The sequence below is a fragment of the Rattus norvegicus genome, chromosome X, assembly GCF_036323735.1.
Source record: "Rattus norvegicus strain BN/NHsdMcwi chromosome X, GRCr8, whole genome shotgun sequence".
NCBI classification, from domain to species: domain Eukaryota; kingdom Metazoa; phylum Chordata; class Mammalia; order Rodentia; family Muridae; genus Rattus; species Rattus norvegicus.
The window spans coordinates 41,355,783-41,379,137 of NC_086039.1; the positions used below are offsets into that span (position 1 = coordinate 41,355,783).

At 40.1% G+C, this 23,355-nt stretch overlaps 1 protein-coding gene across 4 annotated transcripts in view; it reads left to right on the forward strand.

Annotated features, from left to right (window-relative positions):
• Positions 1 to 23,355, forward strand: part of Sms (spermine synthase) — a 56,021-nt gene that overhangs the window by 24,090 nt on the left and 8,576 nt on the right. For 2 of the 4 annotated variants that reach the window (XR_010061206.1, XR_010061207.1), the window contains 6 exons: positions 236 to 329; positions 868 to 932; positions 4,500 to 4,675; positions 5,547 to 6,503; positions 19,156 to 19,270; positions 20,791 to 20,870. Coding sequence is in view for 1 of the 4 variants with exons in the window: in NM_001033899.2 (NP_001029071.1) it covers positions 236 to 329; positions 868 to 932; positions 4,500 to 4,675; positions 5,547 to 5,701; positions 6,414 to 6,503; positions 19,156 to 19,270; positions 20,791 to 20,870 (775 nt within the window). In the remaining 3 variants the exon portion in view is untranslated. Of the gene's footprint in view, positions 1 to 235; positions 330 to 867; positions 933 to 4,499; positions 4,676 to 5,546; positions 6,504 to 15,357; positions 15,409 to 19,155; positions 19,271 to 20,790; positions 20,871 to 23,355 lie in introns of all 4 variants that reach the window. The other 2 variants (XR_010061205.1, NM_001033899.2) reach the window with 2 other exon arrangements.

Below are 23,355 nucleotides of genomic sequence, written 5' to 3' on the forward strand. Positions count from 1 at the left end.
TAAGCAGTAGTAGTGTCAGTAACCTTAGAGCTTGGCCCTCTCCTCTAAATATTCCACAAGCGACCATGTCCAACCTCTCACCTTCAAACTGGAATTGAAAAGAAAGCCAGAGAATTAACTCTGTCAGTGAAGGAGAAAAAGAACTGTGTGTTTTAGTCATGAGTGAGGCTGCCTCTTTTCACTTTGAAGTGTCCTGATAACAATTTTTAATAGTAAAACTACTTTTCTTTTGTAGCTTTGCCAATTTGAGAATTTATCCACATGGATTGGTGTTGCTGGACCTTCAGAGTTACGACAGTGATGTGCAAGGCAAACAAGAAACTGACTGCGTTGGTTTTTTTTTTTTTTTTTTTTTTTTACTTTTTCTTTCCCTTTTCAAAATGTTGCATATCTTATATCCCTAGATTTAAGGTTCTTAAAGTCTTGTTATTTTAATGATGTTCACGTTCAAGTTAGCCGACATTCAGACTTGTCTCTTTATATGTAAATAGTTTGTCAGAAGAAGTAATCCTTAGTTGGTTTGGAAACATGACTGTCAGCTTTCCTTTTAATTTCCTGAATGAAAGGAGTGGTTTCACTTCCTACTGGAGGGAATGTAGAAACTTCATGTACAGTTTTGCATCTGCAATATCCATTAGCTTTCTTCCCAGTTATTTATTCTCTTGCAAAAATTCAAATCGTGGTTCGGGAAGCACTATGAGGGAGGGGTAGTGTGGGAGTATGGAATTTGGCTAGGGCAGGAAGTCCCAGTAGGGATGATGTTGGGGCACGTGTATAGGCCAGCATCACACTGTGGTCAGCATAGCCTTATGCCTCTGTGTACTGTGCAGTTTATACTCTAAGCCCACTGATTTCTTTTAATTGTAGCTTTTGAATAAAATAGAAGAAAAAATGAAAGAATTGAGTCAAGACAGTACTGGTCGGGTGAAGCGGTAAGTCTACCTACTCACGAACGTCTCTTAATATTTGTTTAATTGGGAAAGGAATCAGAAAATGCTGCTCTTAGTGTCTGCAGATGATATGGTGAAGATCACAGTCAGTGCTTGCTACTGTGTATGTACATGGTGAGCTAAACCATCCTCTTACCCCACTTCAAACATATCAAAACAGACCTGATGCAGGGGGCTGACTATAATGAGGAGGCAGATAGTTGATACTAATTCCAACGAGCTGGAGCTTATGTAAAGCAGAAAACCAGGCACAGACAGACCTGGAGGTGATTTACCCAGATCACTGATGTCCTGATCAGAATAGAATACCATTTTCTCTGTCTCACAGTACATTTCAAAATAGGGAAATCCTTATTGGCAACGGTAGGATGTTGGCACTTAATGGCTCACACTGCTTTCTTTGATCAGCCCATAGGAAAGCTCCAGGGCAGATGTAGGATAACTAGGTAATTATTTAGCCTCCTGTAGGTGGTCAGGGAGGAAAGAGCAAAGGGTAGACTGAGTACCGGAAAGGACCCCCATTTGAAACTTGCCCACATCTGGGGTCTGAGCATACAATTTTTTAAAAAAATCCACGAAGCTTCAATTTAGTAGTCCTTGGCTCTGTCCACACTCACACTGCTTTCTCGACACTTTTTCCTGCTTGCAATTTTCCTTACCTACATCCATTTGAATTGAATAAGTTCCCACTCCGGGAAAATGAATTGGTCCACACTAAATGCACTCTGATTTTTACCGGCCTTGCTTCTTTGTGTGAGTAAATTGAATGTATTTCTGTGACTGAGGAACTGGTTCAGTGAATAAAAACATTTGCTGTCAAGTTTGAGTTGAAAACCTGGGACCCATGGGGTAGAAGTAGAAAACTAAGTTGCGCAAAAACCAATTTGTTCAGGTTGCCTTCTGACCTCTCTACCCTGCATACATGCACGCATGTTCAGAAAAAGTATGCATTTCTGAGCTTCAGTAAGAACCCTTTGTTTGGTAGAGGCGTTTGCTAGGTGAGACTGGTCAAAAGCTTTAGATTTTTATATCTAAACATGGAAATGTTATATATTTTATATGTCTTTATACGGTAAGGGTAGAAAGAATGGGAAGCTGTGATTACCTTGTATCCTCATGAGAGGATAAGGATTGTCACATGTTTCTGTCTCGGAAATGATACTGTCAGAGATTAAGTTAAAAGCAGATAACTTGGGAATATTATCTGAAATGACTATTTCCTTTTGAGTAATGGGTATTCCATATGAAGTTTGACTAAAAAGCCATGGGATTCATAGGAAGACTTAAATTTTGTGTTTTCAAGTGAGAAGGAACAAGGAAATAATCCTCATCTAAAGTTTCAGTCTGGGGAAAATTGTCACAATGTATACAGAGTACTTGAGGCCAAGAACACATGGACATGACTTACAATCCAGGTTTGATTTGAGCCAAGGAAGGTTGGTTTTGTGGGGTTGCATGGGTTCTCCTGGTAGCCCTCTGCAGGGAGTCACCCTTCTGTGCTGCCTTGAACTCTTGTGGCTTCCACATCTTGTTAGAGATCTACTTTTTTTTTCTTTGCCAGGCTTTAAAGATCTAGAGAAGAGAGCTCTTTATATTAACCTAGGCAATGTTGAAACAGTCGAGAGTAGACATTGTTTATACCTGGTTAGAACTGGCTGTCAACTAGGATGGTGTTTTTTTTTTTTTTTTTTTTTTTTTGGTTTGTGTTTTCAGACACACCAGAAGAGGGCATCAGATCCCATTACAGATGGTTGGGAGCCACCATGTGGTTGCTGGGATTTGAACTCAGGACCTCTGGAAGAGCAGTCAGTGCTCTTAACCACTGAGCCATCTCTCCAGCCCGGGTTTTTTTTTTTTTTTTATTGTTGTTGTTTCAGTATTATTAATGTGAAATAGCTCTTTTCTAAGTGAGATTGGTCAAAGTCACCAAAGTCACCAGGCTCCTTCTACTCACTTTAGCCCAGCTAGGGGTGGAAGAGGCTTCTCCAAGTCTTGTTCATCAGCTGTCTGGTTCTTCTCTAACCAGGCCATTATATAATATGAGGAATACCTCTGCTCTGCCTAACATTCTGAAAGAGGAATTTATAAACTGGCAAGATGAAGCGACTAAACCTGGAGTTGTTAGGATTAAAGGAGTTTGTGAGAAATTACTTTGGCTCTGGAGCAGTTTACAGGTTGTGTGTGTACGTGTGTGTGTGTCAGTGTGTGTTGTGAGTATATATTATGCATGTATGTGTGGCTGTGTTTCTGAGGAAGTTTTCTTCACTTGTTAGCAGATTGTTACTGTTGGAAGCAGGTGAGAGGAGACTGGGAAGTGAGCAGAGGTTGTTTGTTTGCATTATTGACCTATATGCATAGTTGTACATAGAACCACTTCACTGTTGACTGTGCAGTGTGTTCTCATTGTCTTAGGGTTAGATTTACCAAGCCCACCTTTGGAGGTTTTTTTTTTTCCTTGTCCTTTAGCGCCCTCTGCTGGTAGGTTCTGGTATATTTACCCTGTTTCTGAGGACCACAGAACCGCCCATTTAGTTGTGTCAAAGGGGGAAAGGGACATTTTGGCAAGAGTTACAGCAGTTACTACTGTCAGCAAGGGTACAAGTCTCCTTATGTTCCCATTGGGATGTCTGGATGTTGTTTGCCAGCCTGACCCAAATCAGGAAGGTTTCAGCTAAATCAACAGGAAATAGGACTGCCAGCTGTCTGATCTGGACGCTTAAGAGAGAAATGAGACAGAGAAGAATAACAAGAATGCCTTAAGTGAAATGAGGGAAAGGAAAATGTAGTGCTTGAAATTTTATTCAAAAGCAAAACCGCCATGGAGGACATAATCAGGACTATTCAGGGCACTTCAAGATTGATTCTGCACTAGATAATGGAACTTGGAACTGCAGTAATGCCCATGTGGTTTAGCACATCTTCAGTGATATGTAGTGAAAAATGTGATATCTGCTGTCCATTTTCCTCTTGAAGATTTCATTAGGAAAAATAATTTTAAAACATGACAGAGCTGCTCTTCCAGAGGTCCTGAGTTCAATTCCCAGCAACCACATGGTGGCTCACAACCATCTGTAATGAGATCTGATGCCCTCTTCTGGTGTGTCTGAAGACAGCGACAGTGTACTAATAAATAAATATGTCTTTAAAAAAACATGCCAGAACAGTCTTCATTTTTTTCCTTTTAGAGAAATGGCTTTGTGCAAGTGTTGCAGTTTGTAGTCTGATTGTAAATGTCCAAGCTTTGGATTGTTTTGCACATTTAAAGAGTCTGTCTGGAACAAACACATGGGTACCTTCTTTTTTCTTTTTAATTGTGGGTGTGTACGTGTGAGTGTAGATACTGGATGATGAGATCCACATATTTCCCTGGAGTTGGAGTTACCAGCAGTGGCAAGCCACTAGCCAGAAACCGAGCTTGAGTGTTGTGCAGGAGCAGTACACTCCGAGCACCGAGCCATCTCTCTTGTCCCTCATGGTCTTCTGTATGTTCTCAGGGCTGTTTTTGTAAGGCAGTGCTCTCCAAAGGCTCATTCCTGTCTTCTCCTCCAGATTACCACCCATAGTTCGAGGAGGGGCCATTGACAGATACTGGCCTACTGCTGACGGGCGCCTGGTTGAGTATGACATAGATGAAGTGGTGTATGACGAAGACTCACCTTATCAGAACATTAAAATTCTTCACTCAAAGCAGTTTGGGAATATTCTCATCCTCAGCGGGGATGTTAGTAAGTATTCCATTCCCACCCTGATTGCCTCACGAAGGTGGTGGTGCGTTGGCAGCCACTGCTTTTCTGACAAATGCCACTGTTAGGGATTTGTCTGACCTTAAGTCTGACACTGCTATCTTTTAAGCCTCACGGAATTGTATGGACCTGTGGTTTGTTTGGATTTTTGTTTAAACTGTCTTGAAATAGATTTGGATTGTTTTTCAGTAGAAAGTACAGTTGCTTGTTTAGAAACAGCAGGCACTTTGTGTCGACAAATTCCAACCGAGGTACACAGACTGGTGCAGTGAGCCCACGGGTACTCACCATAGAACCTTGATAATACCAGTGAGTATTCATCTAACCCTACTGCATTCTGTTTGTACTGTTATCTTGAAAGCAGCTCCCAGATGGCATATATTGTCATCTTAAAAGGTATCCTTTCTCTTAATTACTCGGAATATCTGCACATTCTTAAGATTATATTTTCTTTTGATTTTTTTTTTAAATAAGATTGGTTTATTTTATGTATGTGAGTACACTGTAGCTGTGTTCAGACACACCAGAAGAGGGCACTGGATACCATTACAGATGGGTGTGAGCCACCCTGTGGTGGCTGGGAATTGAACTCGGGACCTCTGGAAGAGCAGTCAGTGCTCTTAACCACTGAGACATCTCACCAGCCCAAGATTGTATTTTCAATCTAAGTAACTTAGTTCTTATTTTGTCCTATGTGTCAGATTCGTTAAATTCCGTGAAAACTACTCAGTCCAAAAAACCATTGCACAGTTTTTAAAAGTTGGAAGATTTTCACTACAAGCTAGATTCTAGCAGGTCAAGTCATTTATATGTTTGGGCAGAGTCATCATCTGGGTCTCTTTTTCCTCCCTAGATTTGGCAGAGAGTGACTTGGCATATACCAGGGCCATCATGGGCAATGGTAAAGAAGACTACACTGGCAAAGATGTACTGATTCTGGGAGGCGGCGATGGAGGCATATTATGTGAAATTGTCAAACTGAAACCAAAGATGGTCACTATGGTAGAGATATCCTTTACTGTACAAGAGAACAACTGCAGTGACTAGAGACAGGGCGCAGAGCACTTCTGCTTCAACAGAGGACCTGGTTTGCTTTCAAGTATTTACTTGGTGACCAACAACTGTCTGTAACTCCAGTTCAGTGTATCTGATGATGCCTTTTAGCTTTCTCTTGAGCAGCAGGCATGCCATGTAGTGCACGTTCATAATAGCACGAACACATTCATACATATAATTTCTTTTAAAAAATGAGAAAGCACATGATAGATAGATGGATGGATAGATGATAGATGATAGAAAAAGAAAGAAAGAAAGAAAGAAAGAAAGAAAGAAAGGCAAGTGCATTTCTTTGGTCTTTCCTTTAGCATTTCCAGACTCCTGTGAGTATTTCTGCAGACTCAAGGCAGACATGTTATAAACATTTAAATTTACAGCTAGTAGCTTGTGTGTGTCTGCTAATAGAGAAGAAGAGATAATTGTGGATTAGAGAGCATCCATACTGGGTGCCCCATCTGCTGCTCAGTGGTTGTCAAACTGGGGAAAAATCTCCTTTAATTTGAATGTCCTTAGTGAAAAAGTAGTCACCATAACATCCATGTTTTAACTTGATGATCTTCAGATGGCTACAGTAAAACCTTTGTGTGAACCTCTGTGTTTTAGAGAAGACTTACTCTTTCAGAGTCCTTTGGTACATTCAAATTCTCCTTAACCTGTTTCGGACATTGACCAGATGGTAATTGATGGATGTAAGAAATACATGCGCAGAACATGTGGAGATGTCTTAGACAATCTTAAAGGAGATTGCTATCAGGTAATTATTTTTACTTCGTAGCATACTGTTAAATTGACTGAAAATAGAGTTACATAATTAACCAATTGGACTTGTTCCTTTTGCTATAATTAGTTAAGAAGACAGTCTCTGTGAATTCAGTATCTATTCATATCTAGAGTAGACAGTAATACAGATACTGAAAGTAGCCCCTAGTATAGATTTTATCAGGTACTTTTTTTTTTGTTATTGAGGATTAAACTTGGCCATTCTGTATGCTAGGCACCCACTACCACTGAATGGTCTACATTAATCCTGGTATAAAAGATGTCATGTACTTTTTAAATGACATCTCTTGCTTCTGAATGCTACCCTGAAAAAAAAAATCTTGAAGTCTTGGTCTTTTAGACAGAATTTAGATTTTTAATTGGTAGGTGTAGTTGATTAAAATATTGCAAATAAGCGATTTGTTTCTGTCCCAAGTTGTATTGTCCTTGAAAGTTGAGCAGATGCATATAATTCATTGTGATAGACATGAGAGCTTGTTAGAGCAAGATGCCCAAGCAAACACTTAATTGAACAGACTCTGAAATGTGCATCTCTAGATTTATATGCAATTTGGATGAGTGCTGTACTTTGGGATGTCAATTATCTAGCACTTCTGTCCTCCCAAATGTATGTGCATTTAAATTTGAGTTTGTGTTACATGCATGTTAATTTGGTGCAGGAATTCTATCCGCTTTAAAATGCAGTTGTGATTGTTTCCTGGGCCAAAGGGCAAGAGAGATTAAAATGAGCGAATCCTGTTGCATAGCTTTAAAGGGGAGGGTGGAATTGAGCTCTGCAGAACATTGACTGAACTGTTTCACACTGAATTCAAAGTTACCAGGGCTGACAAATAATGGTCCAGACCCCCTCCTGCTACACTAAATTCCCACCCCATAATTAGTACATGCTTTTCTCTTATACTGAGAAGAGCTGAACCTTAGATAGTTTAAAGAAAATGTATTCAAAGTGAATTCATAATGAATTCAAAATGAATTCAAGGGTGAAGGGGGTGCAGAATCCTGTCACCCTGGTTTTGATGTATGGATGTCTTGTAAAGATTAATGAGTGACAAGAAGCAGAAACCTGGAGCAGCAGGACAATGTAGATGTTAACGGGGGTATGGTGGAAATGGGAGATTGACCAGTTCAGTAGTCTCTTAAAATGGAATATGTGACCCTTAGGGCACACATAGGTGGTCCCATGAGCCAGCTGTGAGCCAGGTGTTCAGATGTGTGCAGCAAGGGTAAAAGACTGTATTTCATGGGACTTTTGGTGTGCAGTCGGCATGTACTGAAATGATATGTTACTAAGCAGTGTTAAAGGCACCTGGTATAGGAATTTAGAATAATAAATCATATTTTTTTCTACTCAATGGATCTTGAGGGTGGCAGTGTTTGGTGTTCTAGACCAACCACCAGGGGGAGCCTGGAATTTTTTTTCTTTTTGTTCCTTTTTTTTTTTTTTTGATGTAAAAGCACGAGGTAGCTTTATTAACGAGATCCCGGGTCTTAGCGGGATCCCGGGTCGACACGTATCTCACACAGGAGACAGAGGAAACGACCCCGAAACTCAAAAGTCAGGGGTTTATATAGGGAAAGCTAGGGGGTTTGGCGCGGTTACACACGATTGGCTAATTTCTGGCGCGACTATAAGTGATTGGCTCATTTAAACATGGCAGTGAGATTACAGCACAGCAGGAGAGTACGTATTGACTGGAGCATACAGGATTTTAGGAGCTAGGGGCGTTCCTTCTTTTTCTTCCTTCCTCCTGTCTCTGTCTCTGTCTCTGCCTCTCTGTCTCTGCCTCTCTGTCTCTCTGTCTGTCTCTGTCTGTCTCTGTCTCTCTCTCTCTCTCTCTCTCTCTCTCTCTCTCTCTCTCTCTCTCTCTCTCATTCTGAAGCACTCAAGCAGGGTGAGAGCCTTGCTGTCTGGGAGAACACAGACCCACCTGAGCACTGTGCCAAAGGCAAGCAAGTCATTAAAATGTTGCTTTCAGAAAGGCATATGTTTTACATGTGTTTAAACAATTACTCAGGTTAACATTGCTTTCAGAAAACAAAGAAACAAATAAAACCATTTCTTTTATAATGACAGCAAACTTAATACAAAGTTATCAAGTAAAATAAATTAAATTTAACAACTTTTTTTGCATGATACCTTTTTTCTCCATCTTTATTAAATTTGATATTTCTTATTTACATTTCAATTATTCCCTTTCCCAGATTCTAGGCCAACATACCCCTAACCCCTCTCCCTCCCCTTCTATATGGGTGGTCCCCTCCTCATCCTACTCCCATTACCTCCCTTCCCCCAACAATCCCGATCACTGGGAGGTCCAGCCTCGGCAGGATCAAGGGCTTCCCCTTCCACTGGTGCTCTTACTAGGATATTCATTGCTACCTATGAGGTCAGAGTCCAGGGTCAGTCCATGTATAGTCTTTAGGTAGTGGCTTAGTCCCTGGAAGCTCTGGTTGCTTGACATTGTTGTACTTTTGGGGTCTCGAGCACCTTCAAGCTCTTCCAGTTCTTTCTCTGATTCCTTCAACGGGGGACCTATTCTCAGTTCAGTGGTTTGCTGCTGGCATTCGCCTCTGTATTTGCTGTATTCTGGCTGTGTCTCTCGGGAGCGATCTACATCCGGCTCCTGTCAGTCTGCACTTCTTTGCTTCATCCATCTTGTCTAATTGGGTGGCTGTATATGTATGGGCCACCTGTGGGGCAGGCTCTGAATGGGTGTTCCTTCAGTCTCTGTTTTAATCTTTGCCTCTCCCTTCCCTGCCAAGGGTATTCTTTTTCCTCATTTAAAGAAGGAGTGAAGCATTCACATTTTGATCATCCGTCTTGAGTTTCCTTTGTTCTAGGGATCTAGGGTAATTCAAGCATTTGGGCTAATAGCCACTTATCAATGAGTGCATACCATGTATGTCTTTCTGTGAGTGGGTTAGCTCACTCAGGATGATATTTTCCAGTTCCAACCATTTGCCTACGAATTTCATAAACTCGTTGTTTTTGATAGCTGAGTAATATTCCATTGTGTAGATGTACCACATTTTCTGTATCCATTCCTCTGTTGAAGGGCATCTGGGTTCTTTCCAGCTTCTGGCTATTATAAATAAGGCTGCGATGAACATAGTGGAGCACGTGTCTCTTTTATATGTTGAGGCATCTTTTGGGTATATGCCCAAGAGAGGTATGGCTGGATCCTCAGGCAGTTCAATGTCCAATTTTCTGAGGAACCTCCAGACTGATTTCCAGAATGGTTTTACCAGTCTGCAATCCCACCAACAATGGAGGAGTGTTCCTCTTTCTCCACATCCTCGCCAGCATCTGCTGTCACCTGAGTTTTTGATCTTAGCCATTCTCACTGGTGTGAGGTGAAATCTCAGGGTTGTTTTGATTTGCATTTCCCTTATGACTAAAGATGTTGAACATTTCTTTAGGTGTTTCTCAGCCATTCGGCATTCCTCAGCTGTGAATTCTTTGTTCAGCTCTGAACCCCATTTTTTAATAGGGTTATTTGTTTCCCTGCGGTCTAACTTCTTGAGTTCTTTGTATATTTTGGATATAAGGCCTCTATCTGTTATAGGATTGGTAAAGATCTTTTCCCAATCTGTTGGTTGTAGTTTTGTCCTAACCACAGTGTCCTTTGCCTTACAGAAGCTTTGCAGTTTTATGAGATCCCATTTGTCGATTCTTGATCTTAGAGCATAAGCCATTGGTGTTTTGTTCAGGAAATTTTTTCCAGTGCCCATGTGTTCCAGATGCTTCCCTAGTTTTTCTTCTATTAGTTTGAGTGTGTCTGGTTTGATGTGGAGGTCCTTGATCCACTTGGACTTAAGCTTTGTACAGGGTGATAAGCATGGATCGATCTGCATTCTTCTACATGTTGCCCTCCAGTTGAACCAGCACCATTTGCTGAAAATGCTATCTTTTTTCCATTGGATGGTTTTGGCTCCTTTGTCAAAAATCAAGTGACCATAGGTGTGTGGGTTCATTTCTGGGTCTTCAATTCTATTCCATTGGTCTATCTGTCTGTCTCTGTACCAATACCATGCAGTTTTTATCACTATTGCTCTGTAATACTGCTTGAGTTCAGGGATAGTGATTCCCCCTGAAGTCCTCTTATTGTTGAGGATAGCTTTAGCTATCCTGGGTTTTTTGTTATTCCAGATGAATTTGCAAATTGTTCTGTCTAACTCTTTGAAGAATTGGATTGGTATTTTGATGGGGATTGCATTGAATCTGTAGATTGCTTTTGGTAAAATGGCCATTTTTACTATATTAATCCTGCCAATCCATGAGCATGGGAGATCTTTCCATCTTCTGAGGTCTTCTTCAATTTCTTTCCTCAGTGTCTTGAAGTTCTTATTGTACAGATCTTTTACTTGCTTGGTTAAAGTCACACCGAGGTACTTTATATTATTTGGGTCTATTATGAAGGGTGTCGTTTCCCTAATTTCTTTCTCGGCTTGTTTCTCTTTTGTATAGAGGAAGGCAACTGATTTATTTGAGTGAATTTTATACCCAGCCACTTTGCTGAAGTTGTTTATCAGCTTTAGTAGTTCTCTGGTGGAACTTTTGGGATCACTTAAATATACTATCATGTCGTCTGCAAATAGTGATATTTTGACCTCTTCTTTTCCGATCTGTATCCCCTTGATCTCCTTTTGTTGTCTGATTGCTCTGGCTAGAACTTCAAGAACTATATTGAATAAGTAAGGAGAGAGTGGGCAGCCTTGTCTAGTCCCTGATTTTAGTGGGATTGCTTCAAGTTTCTCTCCATTTAGTTTAATGTTAGCAACTGGTTTGCTGTATATGGCTTTTACTATGTTTAGGTATGGGCCTTGAATACCTATTCTTTCCAGGACTTTTATCATGAAGTGGTGTTGAATTTTGTCAAATGCTTTCTCAGCATCTAATGAAATGATCATGTGGTTCTGTTCTTTCAGTTTGTTTATATGATGGATCGCGTTGATGGTTTTCCTCATATTAAACCATCCCTGCATGCCTGGGATGAAGCCTACTTGATCATGGTGGATGATTGTTTTGATGTGCTCTTGAATTCGGTTTGCCAGAATTTTATTGAGTATTTTTGCGTCGATATTCATAAGGGAAATTGTTCTGAAGTTCTCTTTCTTTGTTGGGTTTTTGTGTGGTTTAGGTATAAGAGTAATTGTGGCTTCATAGAAGGAATTCGGTAGGGCTCCATCTGTTTCAATTTTGTGGAATAGTTTGGATAATATTGGTATGAGGTCTTCTATGAAGGTTTGATAGAATTCTGCACTAAACCCGTCTGGACCTGGGCTCTTTTTGGTTGGGAGACCTTTAATGACTGCTTCTATTTCCTTAGGAGTTATGGGGTTGTTTAACTGGTTTATCTGTTCCTGATTTAACTTCGATACCTGGTATCTGTCTAGGAAATTGTCCATTTCCTGAAGATTTTCAAGTTTTGTTGAATATAGGTTTTTATAGTAAGATCTGATGATTTTTTGAATTTCCTCTGAATCTGTAGTTATGTCTCCCTTTTCATTTCTGATTTTGTTAATTTGGACGCACTCTCTGTGTCCTCTCGTTAGTCTGGCTAAGGGTTTATCTATCTTGTTGATTTTCTCAAAGAACCAACTTTTGGTTCTGTTGATTCTTTCTATGGTCCTTTTTGTTTCTACTTGGTTGATTTCAGCTCTGAGTTTGATTATTTCCTGCCTTCTACTCCTCCTGGGTGTATTTGCTTCTTTTTGTTCTAGAGCTTTTAGGTGTGCTGTCAAGCTGCTGACATATGCTCTTTCCTGTTTCTTTCTGCAGGCACTCAGCGCTATGAGTTTTCCTCTTAGCACAGCTTTCATTGTGTCCCATAAGTTTGGGTATGTTGTACCTTCATTTTTATTAAATTCTAAAAAGTTTTTAATTTCTTTATTTCTTCCTTGACCAGGTTATCATTGAGTAGAGCATTGTTCAATTTCCACGTATATGTGGGCATTCTTCCCTTATTGTTATTGAAGACCAGTTTTCGGCCGTGGTGGTCCGATAGCACGCATGGGATTATTTCTATCTTTCTGTACCTGTTGAGGCCCGTTTTTTGACAAATTATATGGTCAATTTTGGAGAAAGTACCATGAGGAGCTGAGAAGAAGGTATATCCTTTTGCTTTAGGATAGAAAGTTCTATAAATATCCGTTAAGTCCATTTGGCTCATGTCTTCTCTTAGTCTGTCTACATCTCTGTTTAATTTCTGTTTCCATGATCTGTCCATTGATGAGAGTGGGGTGTTGAAATCTCCCACTATTATTGTGTGAGGTGCAATGTGTGTTTTGAGCTTTAGTAAGGTTTCTTTTACATATGTAGGTGCCCTTGTATTTGGGGCATAGATATTTAGGATTGCGAGTTCATCTTGGTGGATTTTTCCTTTGATGAATATGAAGTGTCCTTCCTTATCTTTTTTGATGACTTTTAGTTGAAAATTGATTTTATTTGATATTAGAATTGCTACTCCAGCTTGCTTCTTCTGACCATTTGCTTGGAAAATTGTTTTCCAGCCTTTCACTCTGAGGTAATGTCTGTCTTTGTCTCTGAGGTGTGTTTCCTGTAGGCAGCAGAATGCAGGGTCCTCGTTGCGTATCCAGTTTGTTAATCTATGTCTTTTTATTGGGGAGTTGAGGCCATTGATATTGAGAGATATTAAGGAATAGTGATTATTGCTTCCCGTTATATTCATATTTGGAAGTGAGGTTATGTTTGTGTGCTTTCATTCTCTTTGTTTTGTTGCCAAGATGATTAGTTTCTTGCTTCTTCTAGGGTATAGCTTGCCTCCTTATGTTGGGCTTTACCCTTTATTATCCTTTGTAGTGCTGGACTTGTAGAAAGATATTGTGTAAATTTGGTTTTGTCATGGAATATCTTGGTTTCTCCATCAATGTTAATTGAGAGTTTTGCAGGATACAGTAACCTGGGCTGGCATTTGTGTTCTCTTAGGGTCTGTATGACATCTGTCCAGGATCTTCTGGCCTTCATAGTTTCTGGCGAAAAGTTTGGTGTGATTCTGATAGGTCTGCCTTTATATGTTACATGACCTTTTTCCCTTACTGCTTTTAATATTCTTTCTTTATTTTGTGCGTTTGGTGTTTTGACAATTATGTGACGGGAGGTGTTTCTTTTCTGGTCCAATCTATTTGGAGTTCTGTAGGCTTCTTGTATGCCTATGGGTATCTCTTTTTTTAGGTTAGGGAAGTTTTCTTCTATGATTTTGTTGAAGATATTTACTGGTCCTTTGAGCTGGGAGTCTTCACTCTCTTCTATACCTATTATCCTTAGGTTTGATCTTCTCATTGAGTCCTGGATTTCCTGTATGTTTTGGACCAGTAGCTTTTTCTGCTTTACATTATCTTTGACAGTTGAGTCAATGATTTCTATGGAATCTTCTGCTCCCGAGATTCTCTCTTCCATCTCTTGAATTCTGTTGGTGAAGCTTGTATCTACAGCTCCTTGTCTTTTCTTTTGATTTTCTATGTCCAGGGTTGTTTCCATGTGTTCTTTCTTGATTGCTTCTATTTCCATTTTTAATTCCTTCAACTGTTTGATTGTGTTTTCCTGGAATTCTTTCAGGGATTTTTGCGATTCCTCTCTGTAGGCTTCTACTTGTTCTCTAAGGAAGTTCTTTATGTCCTTCTTGAAGTCCTCCAGCATCATGATCAAATATGATTTTGAAACTAGGTCTTGCTTTTCTGGTGTGTTTGGATATTCCGTGTTTGCTTTGGTGGGAGAATTGGGCTCCGATGATGGCATGTAGTCTTGGTTTCTGTTGCTTGGGTTCCTGCGCTTGCCTCTCGCCATCAGATTATCTCTAGTGTTACTTTGTTCTGCTATTTCTGACAGTGGCTAGACTGTCCTATAACCTGTGTGTCAGGAGTGCTGTAGACCTGTTTTCCTGTTTTCTTTCAGCCAGTTATGGGGACAGAGTGTTCTGCTTTCGGGCGTGTAGTTTTTCCTCTCTACAGGTCTTCAGCTGTTCCTGTGGGCCTGTGTCTTGAGTTCACCAGGCAGGTTTCTTGCAGGGGAAAAGTTGGTCCTACCTGTGGTTCCAAGGCTCAAGTTTGCTCGTGGGGTACTGCCCAAGTCCTCTCCGCTGTGGCAGCATCCGGGAAAATCTGCGCCGCTCCTTCCGGGAGCCTCCGTGCACCAGGGTTTCAGATGACGTTTGGTGTTTTCCTCTGGCGCCTGGATGTGCACAGAGTGCAGTCTCTTCTGGTTTCCCAGGCGTGTCCGCCTCTCTGAAGGTTCAGCTCTCCCTCCCACGGGATTTGGGTGCAGAGAACTGTTTATCCGGTCTGTTTCCTTCAGGTTCCGGCAGTGTCTCAGGCGCAGGGGTCCTGCCGCTCCCGGGCCCTCCCCTACGGGAACCCAGAGGCCTTATACAGTTGCCTCTTGGGCCAGGGATGTGGGCAGGGGTGGGCAGTGTTGGTGGTCTCCTCCGCTCTGCAGCCTCAGGAGTGCCCACCTGATCAGGCGGTGAGGTCTCTCTCAATCGGTGTCTTTTTATTGGGGTATTGAGTCTATTGATATTGAGGAAAAGTGATTGTTGATTCCTGTTATATTCGTATTTGGATGTGAGATGATGTTTGTGTGCTTTTCTTCTCTTTGTTTTGTTGCTAAACGATTAGTTTCTTTCATTTTCTAGGGTGTAGCTCGCCTCCTTGTGTTGGTCTTTACCATTTCTTAACCTTTGTAGGACTGAATTTGTAGAAAGATATTGTGTAAATTTGGTTTTGTCATGGAATATCTTGGTTTCTCCATCTATGTTCATTGAGAGTTTTGCTGGATACAGTAACCTGGGCTGGCATTTGTGTTCTCTTAGGGTCTGTATGACATCTGTGCAGTCTCTGGTGAGAAGTCCGGTGTAATTCTGGTAGGTCTGCCTATATATGTTACTTGACCTTTTCCCCTTACTGTTTTTAATATTCTTTCTTTGTTTTGTGCATTTGATGTTTTGACTATTAGGTGACGGGAGGAGTTTCTTTTCTGGACCAATCTATTTGGAGTTCTGTAGGCTTCTTGTATGTTTATGGGTATCTCTTTCTTTAGGTTAGGGAAGTGTTCTTCTATGATTTTGTTGAAGATATTTACTGGTCCTTTGAGTTGGGAGTCTTCACTCTCTTCTATACTTATTATCCTTAGGTTTGATCTTCTCATTGTGTTCTGGATTTCCTGTATGTTTTGGGCCAGTAGCTTTTTCCGTTTTCCATTTTCTTTGACAGTTGTGTCGATGATTTCTATGGAATCTTCTGCTCCTGAGATTCTCTCTTCCATCTCTTGTATTCTGTTGGTGATGCTTGTATCTACGGCTCCTTGTCTCTTCCTTTGGTTTTCTATATCCAGGGTTGTCTCTCTTTGCTCTTTCTTTATTGCTTCTATTTCCATTTTTAATTCCTTCACCTGTTTTATTGTGTTTTTCTGTAATTGTTTCAGGGATTTTTGTTTCCCTTCTATAGGCTTCTGCTTGTTTATTTGTGTTTTCCTGCATTTCTCTAAGGGAGTTCTTTATGTGTTTCTTGAAGTCCTCCATCATCATGATAAATTGTGATTTTTAAGTCTAGATCTTGCTTTTCTGGTGTGTTTGGATATTCAGTGTTTGCTTTGGTGGGAGAATTGGGCTCTGATGATGCCATGTAGTCTTGGTTTCTGTTGCTTGGGTTCCTGCGCTTGCCTCTCGCCATCAGATTATCTCTAGTGTTACTTTGTTCTGCTATTTCTGACAGTGGCTAGACTGTCCTATAAGCCTGTGTGTCAGGAGTGCTGGAGACTGTTTTCCTGTTTTCTTTCAGCCAGTTACTGGAACAGAGTGTTCTGCTTTCGGGGGTGTAGTTTTTCCTGTCTACTGGTCTTCAGCTGTTCCTGTGGCGTGTGTCCTGAGTCCACCAGGCAGGTCCACTTGGAGCAGAAAAGTTGGACTTCCCTTTGGTCTGGGGCCTGAAGACACACTTCGGGGCTGCGTTTCAGCTTTCCGGGAGGGTAGCAACCAGAAGCAACTGCCCTGCTTTCTCCTGGGTCCCTGTTCACAAGGGACCCAGATGGCGCTAGACGTTTTCTTCTAGAGTCAGAAATGTGGGCAGACAGTAGTCTTCTCTGGCATCCCAGGTGTGTCTGCCCCTCTGAAGGTCTAGCTCTTCCTCCCATGGGATTTGGGTGCAGGGAGCTCTTTGACCTGGTCCCTTCAAATCCGGGCGCGGTCTGGACTGCAATGTTCCTGCAGCTTGAGTGTCTCTATCTTCCTCTTCTCAGAGGCCTCATACAGTTTCCTCTTGGGCCAGGGATGTGGCCAAGAGTGGGCAGAAGTGGCGGTGTCTCCTGCCCTGCAGACTCAGGAGTACCCACCTTTCTGGTTGATCAGCTCTCTCTCCCCCGGGGTTTTGGAGCAGGGAGCTTTGGGCCAGGATCAGCGAGGTTCGGGCTCCAGCTCAACAAATTATTTTTTAATATTATAGTTAAATAGGATTTAGCTTAATAAATTAACGAGGAGAATTTTAAGAATCTGTTATTAGACTATTGAGATGGTTTAGTGGGTAAAGGCAGTTTAATCAGTAAAACTCACCAGTGGAGGGAGAGAACATACTTGGGCAAGTTATCCTCTTCACATGCACACATGCACACAGGCACAGGACGATAAAACAGGTCTGTTATATTACATAAGTAATTTAAAGGAGAAGGATAACTAGTGTTAGTTAGAATGTTTATCAGTCATTAAGAACAATAATTTCTTTAGTAGCTATGGAAACAGCTCAGTTGGTCATGTGCTTGCTTATGTAAACATGAAAACCTGAGTTCAACCCCAACAGTTACATAGAAATGTTGATGTGGGAGTGTGGTGTAGTGGTCTGTGATTATAATCTCAGCATAGTGGGGAGGCAGAGACAGGTGGGTCCCCAGGCCACTCCATCCAGTTTTAATAGAAGTGCCTCAGGCTAATGAGAGACCCTATCACATTCCAGTTTGACCTCCGGTTGACACATGCATGCACACATACACTTGAACATCCATAACAAAAGACATTATAATAAAGGTAATCCACCCAAATATAATAGAAAGTATCAGAGACAATTATAGTAGTAAATGATAAAGTAAAACTTGGAGTATGTCTCAAGTCATTTTCATTGGAAGTAGGAATTAAATTATAAGTGTTGTGTATCTGAGTTTATCCTTAATTTTAAAGCCACTAATATGTATAGTAAGATAGGAATTGGATGTCATAAAAATAATGAAATAATTACAGAGATAAGAAATGGTTAGAAACATCCAAGAAATTTACCATGACAATTTCTTGGACTTCTGAGAAATTGGTTCAGTGATTAAAGATTTAATTGATTTAGGAAAGATTATTTCTCTCTCTGAGTGCAGAACAGTTTGACAGGAAATTAGGGGTTGTGTGACAGGAAATCCTACTCAAAGTAATCTACTAAATACTTAGAGATAAACTTAGCAAGAGGTATTATGAGACTGATGTGCATTATGGGAATGTTTTACTGAGACATAGAATGACATGAGTAGGTGGAGAGGTATGTCTTGTGCATGTGATAGCAGAACAGTTTCAGTGGCTTCTCATTTATCTTTCTAATTCTCATCAGAACCCCAAGGGAGTGAGACCAACTGATGATGTTCAAGGTTGGTTTCATTAAAATGAATATCTAAGAGTAGCCAAGAGAACCTCTGAGAATAATCATTGTGGAGAGAGACTTTTCCTTTTGATTGCTAATTTGCTACAGGCCCTGTAATCAAATAGGAAGTCGGACACAGACTATAGACAGATGAGAGGGGTTTTTGGGAACTTGAATTTGTAGTAAGTATGTGTTCCAGCACACTGCTAACATGATCCAATATTCTTTTTATTTTACTTGGGCAAAGATTTTGTAAGCAAAGCTGTCTTAACCGGGCCATCCACTTGTATGATAAATCAGCTAACCCTAGAAACCATTGAGAAATAAATTTCGGGCTTGAGAGACAGCTTATTGGTTAGGAGCACTGACTGCTCTTCTAGAGGTCCTGAGTTCAATTCCCAGCAACCACATGGTGGCTCACAACCATCTGTAATGAGATCTGATGTCTTCTTCTGGTGTGTCTGAAGACAGCTACAGTGTACTTATATATAATAAATAAATAATTCTTAAAAAATAGAAAAGTAAATTTCAGTAAACTTAAACCCTAGACATAAAAATTAAGATATAAAAGGAAAATTGTCTTTTAAAATGGGAATTGAGGGGGTTTAATATGATTGTGCTTATGGAGGAATATTGAAGACAGGAGTAGAACGTGGAGTAATTTTCTGTCCATGATCAGAAAATAGAGTTGTGGGGTTGGAGATTTAGCTCAGTGGTAGAGCCCTGGGTTTGGTCCTCTGGGAAAAAAAAGAAAGAATAGAGTTATGTTGATTGTGAGAATGTCAAGTGAACTTTTTCTATGTTGTTGATCTCAAGCCATGACCTTAGTTTTTGAAACAGTTTTTTTTATTTTTTTTGCTATTAACAGACAGGGATGAAGGTCTCTTTTTGCTCATGGGGCTGGTTCTATGAATTTAAAACCTAGCTTGCATTTTCCTCTTATAAGTTTTTTAATGCCAACCATTTCTGTTGACTCATGTGTCTGATCCTGTTTTCTCTGAAAGGTTCTTATAGAAGACTGTATTCCAGTACTGAAGAGGTACGCCAAAGAAGGGAGAGAGTTTGATTATGTGATTAATGATTTGACAGCTGTCCCTATCTCTACATCTCCAGAAGAAGGTACATTGTGTTTTATGTTTTTAACACTTTTATATCTGAGCACATGTGTGTCTGTGTGTATATACATGTATGTGTATATATAGAAGCCAGTGGTCATCATTGAATGTCTTAAATTATATTTCCCCTTCTGTTTTTGAGAAAGGGTTTCCTATTGAGCCTAGAACTTTAATCAGGTAAGCATTGCTGTTTCTGCTTCCCCATAGCTGGGAATGCAGAGGCACCTTATAACCGTGCCCAGCTTGTGTGTAGGTGCTGGTCATCAAAATTCAGATTCTCGTGTTTTCATGGAAAGGACTGTCTTAGTTTGGCTTTTACTGCTGTGAACAGACACTATAACTAAGGCAACTCTTATAAAGGACAACATTTAATTGGGGCTGGCTTACTGTTTCAGACATTCGGTCTATTGTCATCATGGGAAATATGGCAGTGTATGGGCAGACATGGTGCTGGGTGAGCCAAGAGTCCCAAAGAGGGGACTGGATTCCAGACTGGGGAGAGTTTGAACATATATAAGACACCTCAAAGCCTGCCTCTACAGTGACACACTTCCTCCAACAAGGTCATACCTCCTAGTAGTAATAGTGCTACTCCCTCTAGGCCAAGCATTTAAATACATGAGTCTATGGGGACCATACCTATTCAAATCACCACAGGCACATTCCTCATCAAGCTGTCTTCTCAGATCCTCTTAGAAAGGTAGGGGGATTTTAATGTGGCTTTAATTTCTTTCCTGCTACTACTCTGAAAACACAACTTACACCTCAAAAGGTATAAGATTTTTTTTCTGGAATGAAATATGAGCAGCTATGGTCAGGGAATATGGATTCAGGATAGCATGATACTTTATTCCAGTGTGGTAACAGTCTCGTGGTAGAAGAAAAGAAAGTTACAAATCAAGGATCTTTTCAGATGCATTGGTGACAACATTGGTGAACACAGTAAAGCAGGACAAACTCTGCTGTAGAATTTGGAAACCATCTTACCTTTTGCATTGGTTGAAGCTAGATTCTCCCTCCTTCAGGCAGCCTTTTTTTTCTTTTGAAAGAATTTGAGCTCTGCTATTGTATGCAGTTTTTGTTCTTTATCTGAGATTGGTACTGGGGATGGAACCTAGAATCTCTTGCATTCACGCAAGCTGGAAACCACTGAGCTCCACTTCCAGACCTCTGTTTTAAGTCTTTAGTGGTGGTATTATAACTGTTCTAAATAGATGTGCATTTGATTTTGATCTTGGTGTTTTTGTTGGTATGTGTACAAACCAGCTTGTACATTATTATTCATAAACAAACTTTCAAGATCATGCTTCTTTAGATATTTTTTGTATTTTAATTCTTATTTTTTCAGTTAAGAGTCTCATGTAGTACAAGGTGACCTCTATGTTGCCAAAATGTCTTCAAATCCTGATCCTCTAAAAGTGCCAGGATGTACCCACACTGGGATCTCTTTTTTATTACTTACTGTGAGTGAATACTTGATACATGCAAGTCGTATTTACGAAACTTAATATTTTCCACATCCAGATTCCACATGGGAGTTTCTCAGACTGATTCTTGACCTGTCAATGAAGGTTCTGAAACAGGATGGAAAATATTTCACACAGGTAGACCTCTCTTCCTGAACTGTCAATAAGAATCAATATTTGTATATTTGACTGTATGTTCTTGAATTTTACATATGCCAAAAGAATATCTTTGAATTGTATTTGTTCAAGCATTAAGTATCTAATCTGTTCATCTTTTGAGAGTGCATTAACCAAGAAAACAAGATTATCCTGATTTTGTTGGCCCTGGCTGCAGTATGAGATTGCACCAGCAGGTGGAGACACAGACTGTGGTTTATTGTGGGGTTGTGTTTGGTTTGTCTTTGTTCTTCCCTCCTTTCCCCTTCATTAGGCACATCACTAGGGAAAAGCCCGTTTTGCAGCACACTCTTGAAAAGCAGCTTTTCCACATCAGAGTAATGTGAGCTGCAGGCATCACATAGAAGCAAATTGTTGCTTTATACTTCTTTTCATTCATTAGGGTATAAGTTTGTCTTTGGTATCTCTATAAAATAGGTAGATACAAAGAATATTGTATTTCTTCTTAAAATGTGACAAAAGACCACTAGTTGTTAATCCAGTCTCATTACTTGGCACAAAAAGAACTTAATAACCATGTTCAGCTCTTACAATCTGGTCTCTGAATTCTTCTGAGTTTTCTTCAGAATATTCCTCAGGAACACATAAACTCTAACCTCCACTTTTAAATGAAAATAACTTTATTATTTTGATTATGAACCATCATAAGCAGAATTCTGTTCTCTGTCCTGTGTCTATAATCCCCATAACCTAAGAAGACTTACGACCAGTCTTATATATTATCAATTTCTTAGTAGTTAGTTCATTTCATTAATTTTGCTAAATAGTATATTCTACTTTTATTTTAAAAGATTTACTTTTAGTTATGTATATGTGTTTCTGTGGATATGTGAGTGTAGTTGCCTGGAGAGGCCAGAAGTTTCAGATTTCCTAGAGCCAGAGTTATAGGTGGTTGTGAGAGTCCTGAACTGGGTACTGGGAACTGAGCTTCATTCCCTTGGAAGAGCAGCAAGTGATTTGAACTGCTGAGACATCTCTATAGCTCTGGTACAATTTAACGTAAAAATTTTTAGTAAATCATAATTACTCATTTCCCCTTTTCCTCCAACTCCTCTCATGTACTCCCCACTCGCTTTCTCCCAAGTTCATGGTCTATCTTTCTTTCTTGTTAGATACCTATCTAACATACACAGAGATAACATGCTTATACATACATATATGTGTATATATACACATACATACGTACACACACATATAAACACAACCTGCTCAGGCTGTATAATGTTACTTAGATATATGTTTTTAGGGCTGAACATTTGTTATTGGAGACCCAATTGGTGTTTTCTTTCCTATGTAAGACTGTTTCCAACTTTCATTATTTCTTAATTGTTTGTAGTTCTGTCATTGGGGCCCCAATCGTCATTTCCCCCCTTCACATTATCGTGTCTATTAGTGTCATCCTCATTTAGATGTTGTTTCAGCAGCCATATTGTTGAGGTATCATGGCTGTAGCTTCCCTAGCATTTCTAGGAGACACAATGTCACAACACATTTCTTGTTCATCTGTCTTGTAAAATCTTTCTATACTTTCTATTTTGTGACATTCCCTGAACCTATGTTCAGGAGATGTATTGCAGATGTATCAATTAGGCTAGTGTAAATTTTTAACTTGAATTTAATTTTTTGCTGATCTATCAAAACACAAAACATTCAAAGAGTTATCCTGTAATATTCATCTACATATATACATTATCTAGTGTTTAATCAGGTTAAGTACATATATCCTCTTAAGTGTATATCAATGTGTTTGTGGAGAAAACACTCGATTTCTTAAAACATTTTGAAGTCTACACTACAATCGTTAGCCACAGTCACCCTATACTGTGTCATTTCATGTCACAACTTATTTCTATCCAACTGTTCCTTAGGACCTATGCTGAACTACCTTTAATGATTATCTGTATATGTAAATATCTAGAACAGGAAGAGGCCCTTTTTCTGAGGAAGTGTTTACATGCAGACTCTATTTTAGTCTGTCTATTTCATGGTATCTGAGACTAATGCTGGAGAGAGCTTAAAATACCGAGACACCTAAAGCTCCAGCTTGTCCTGTTTTCCTCCCCTTCCCCCTGCCTGTTAAGCCCGTGTACATTTTGTAGCTTAAAATGGGGTATATACACAATTCCAAATGTGTTTGCCTGTTCTGTTAGGAATGTCTTAATAAACTGCCACACCGGTTCATTTTGTGCTCCAGCAGCAGTGAGGATTGCTAAGGAGACCTCCCCATCTGTGCTGTCTAAAATGTGATCTGTCTGGCCCGTTTAGCAGAGGACGTTTCCAGGCCTCTTTTATATAGGATGTTGATGGTGAAACTTGCTTAAACAAGGCAGTGCAGGTTTACTCAGAGACTTGGTCTTTGGGGAGCGCATTTACTGTAGATTCCTCTCAATTTTCACAACTAGAAGAAAGCCTCATGCAGTTTAATTGAGGCAACATGAGGGTCTAC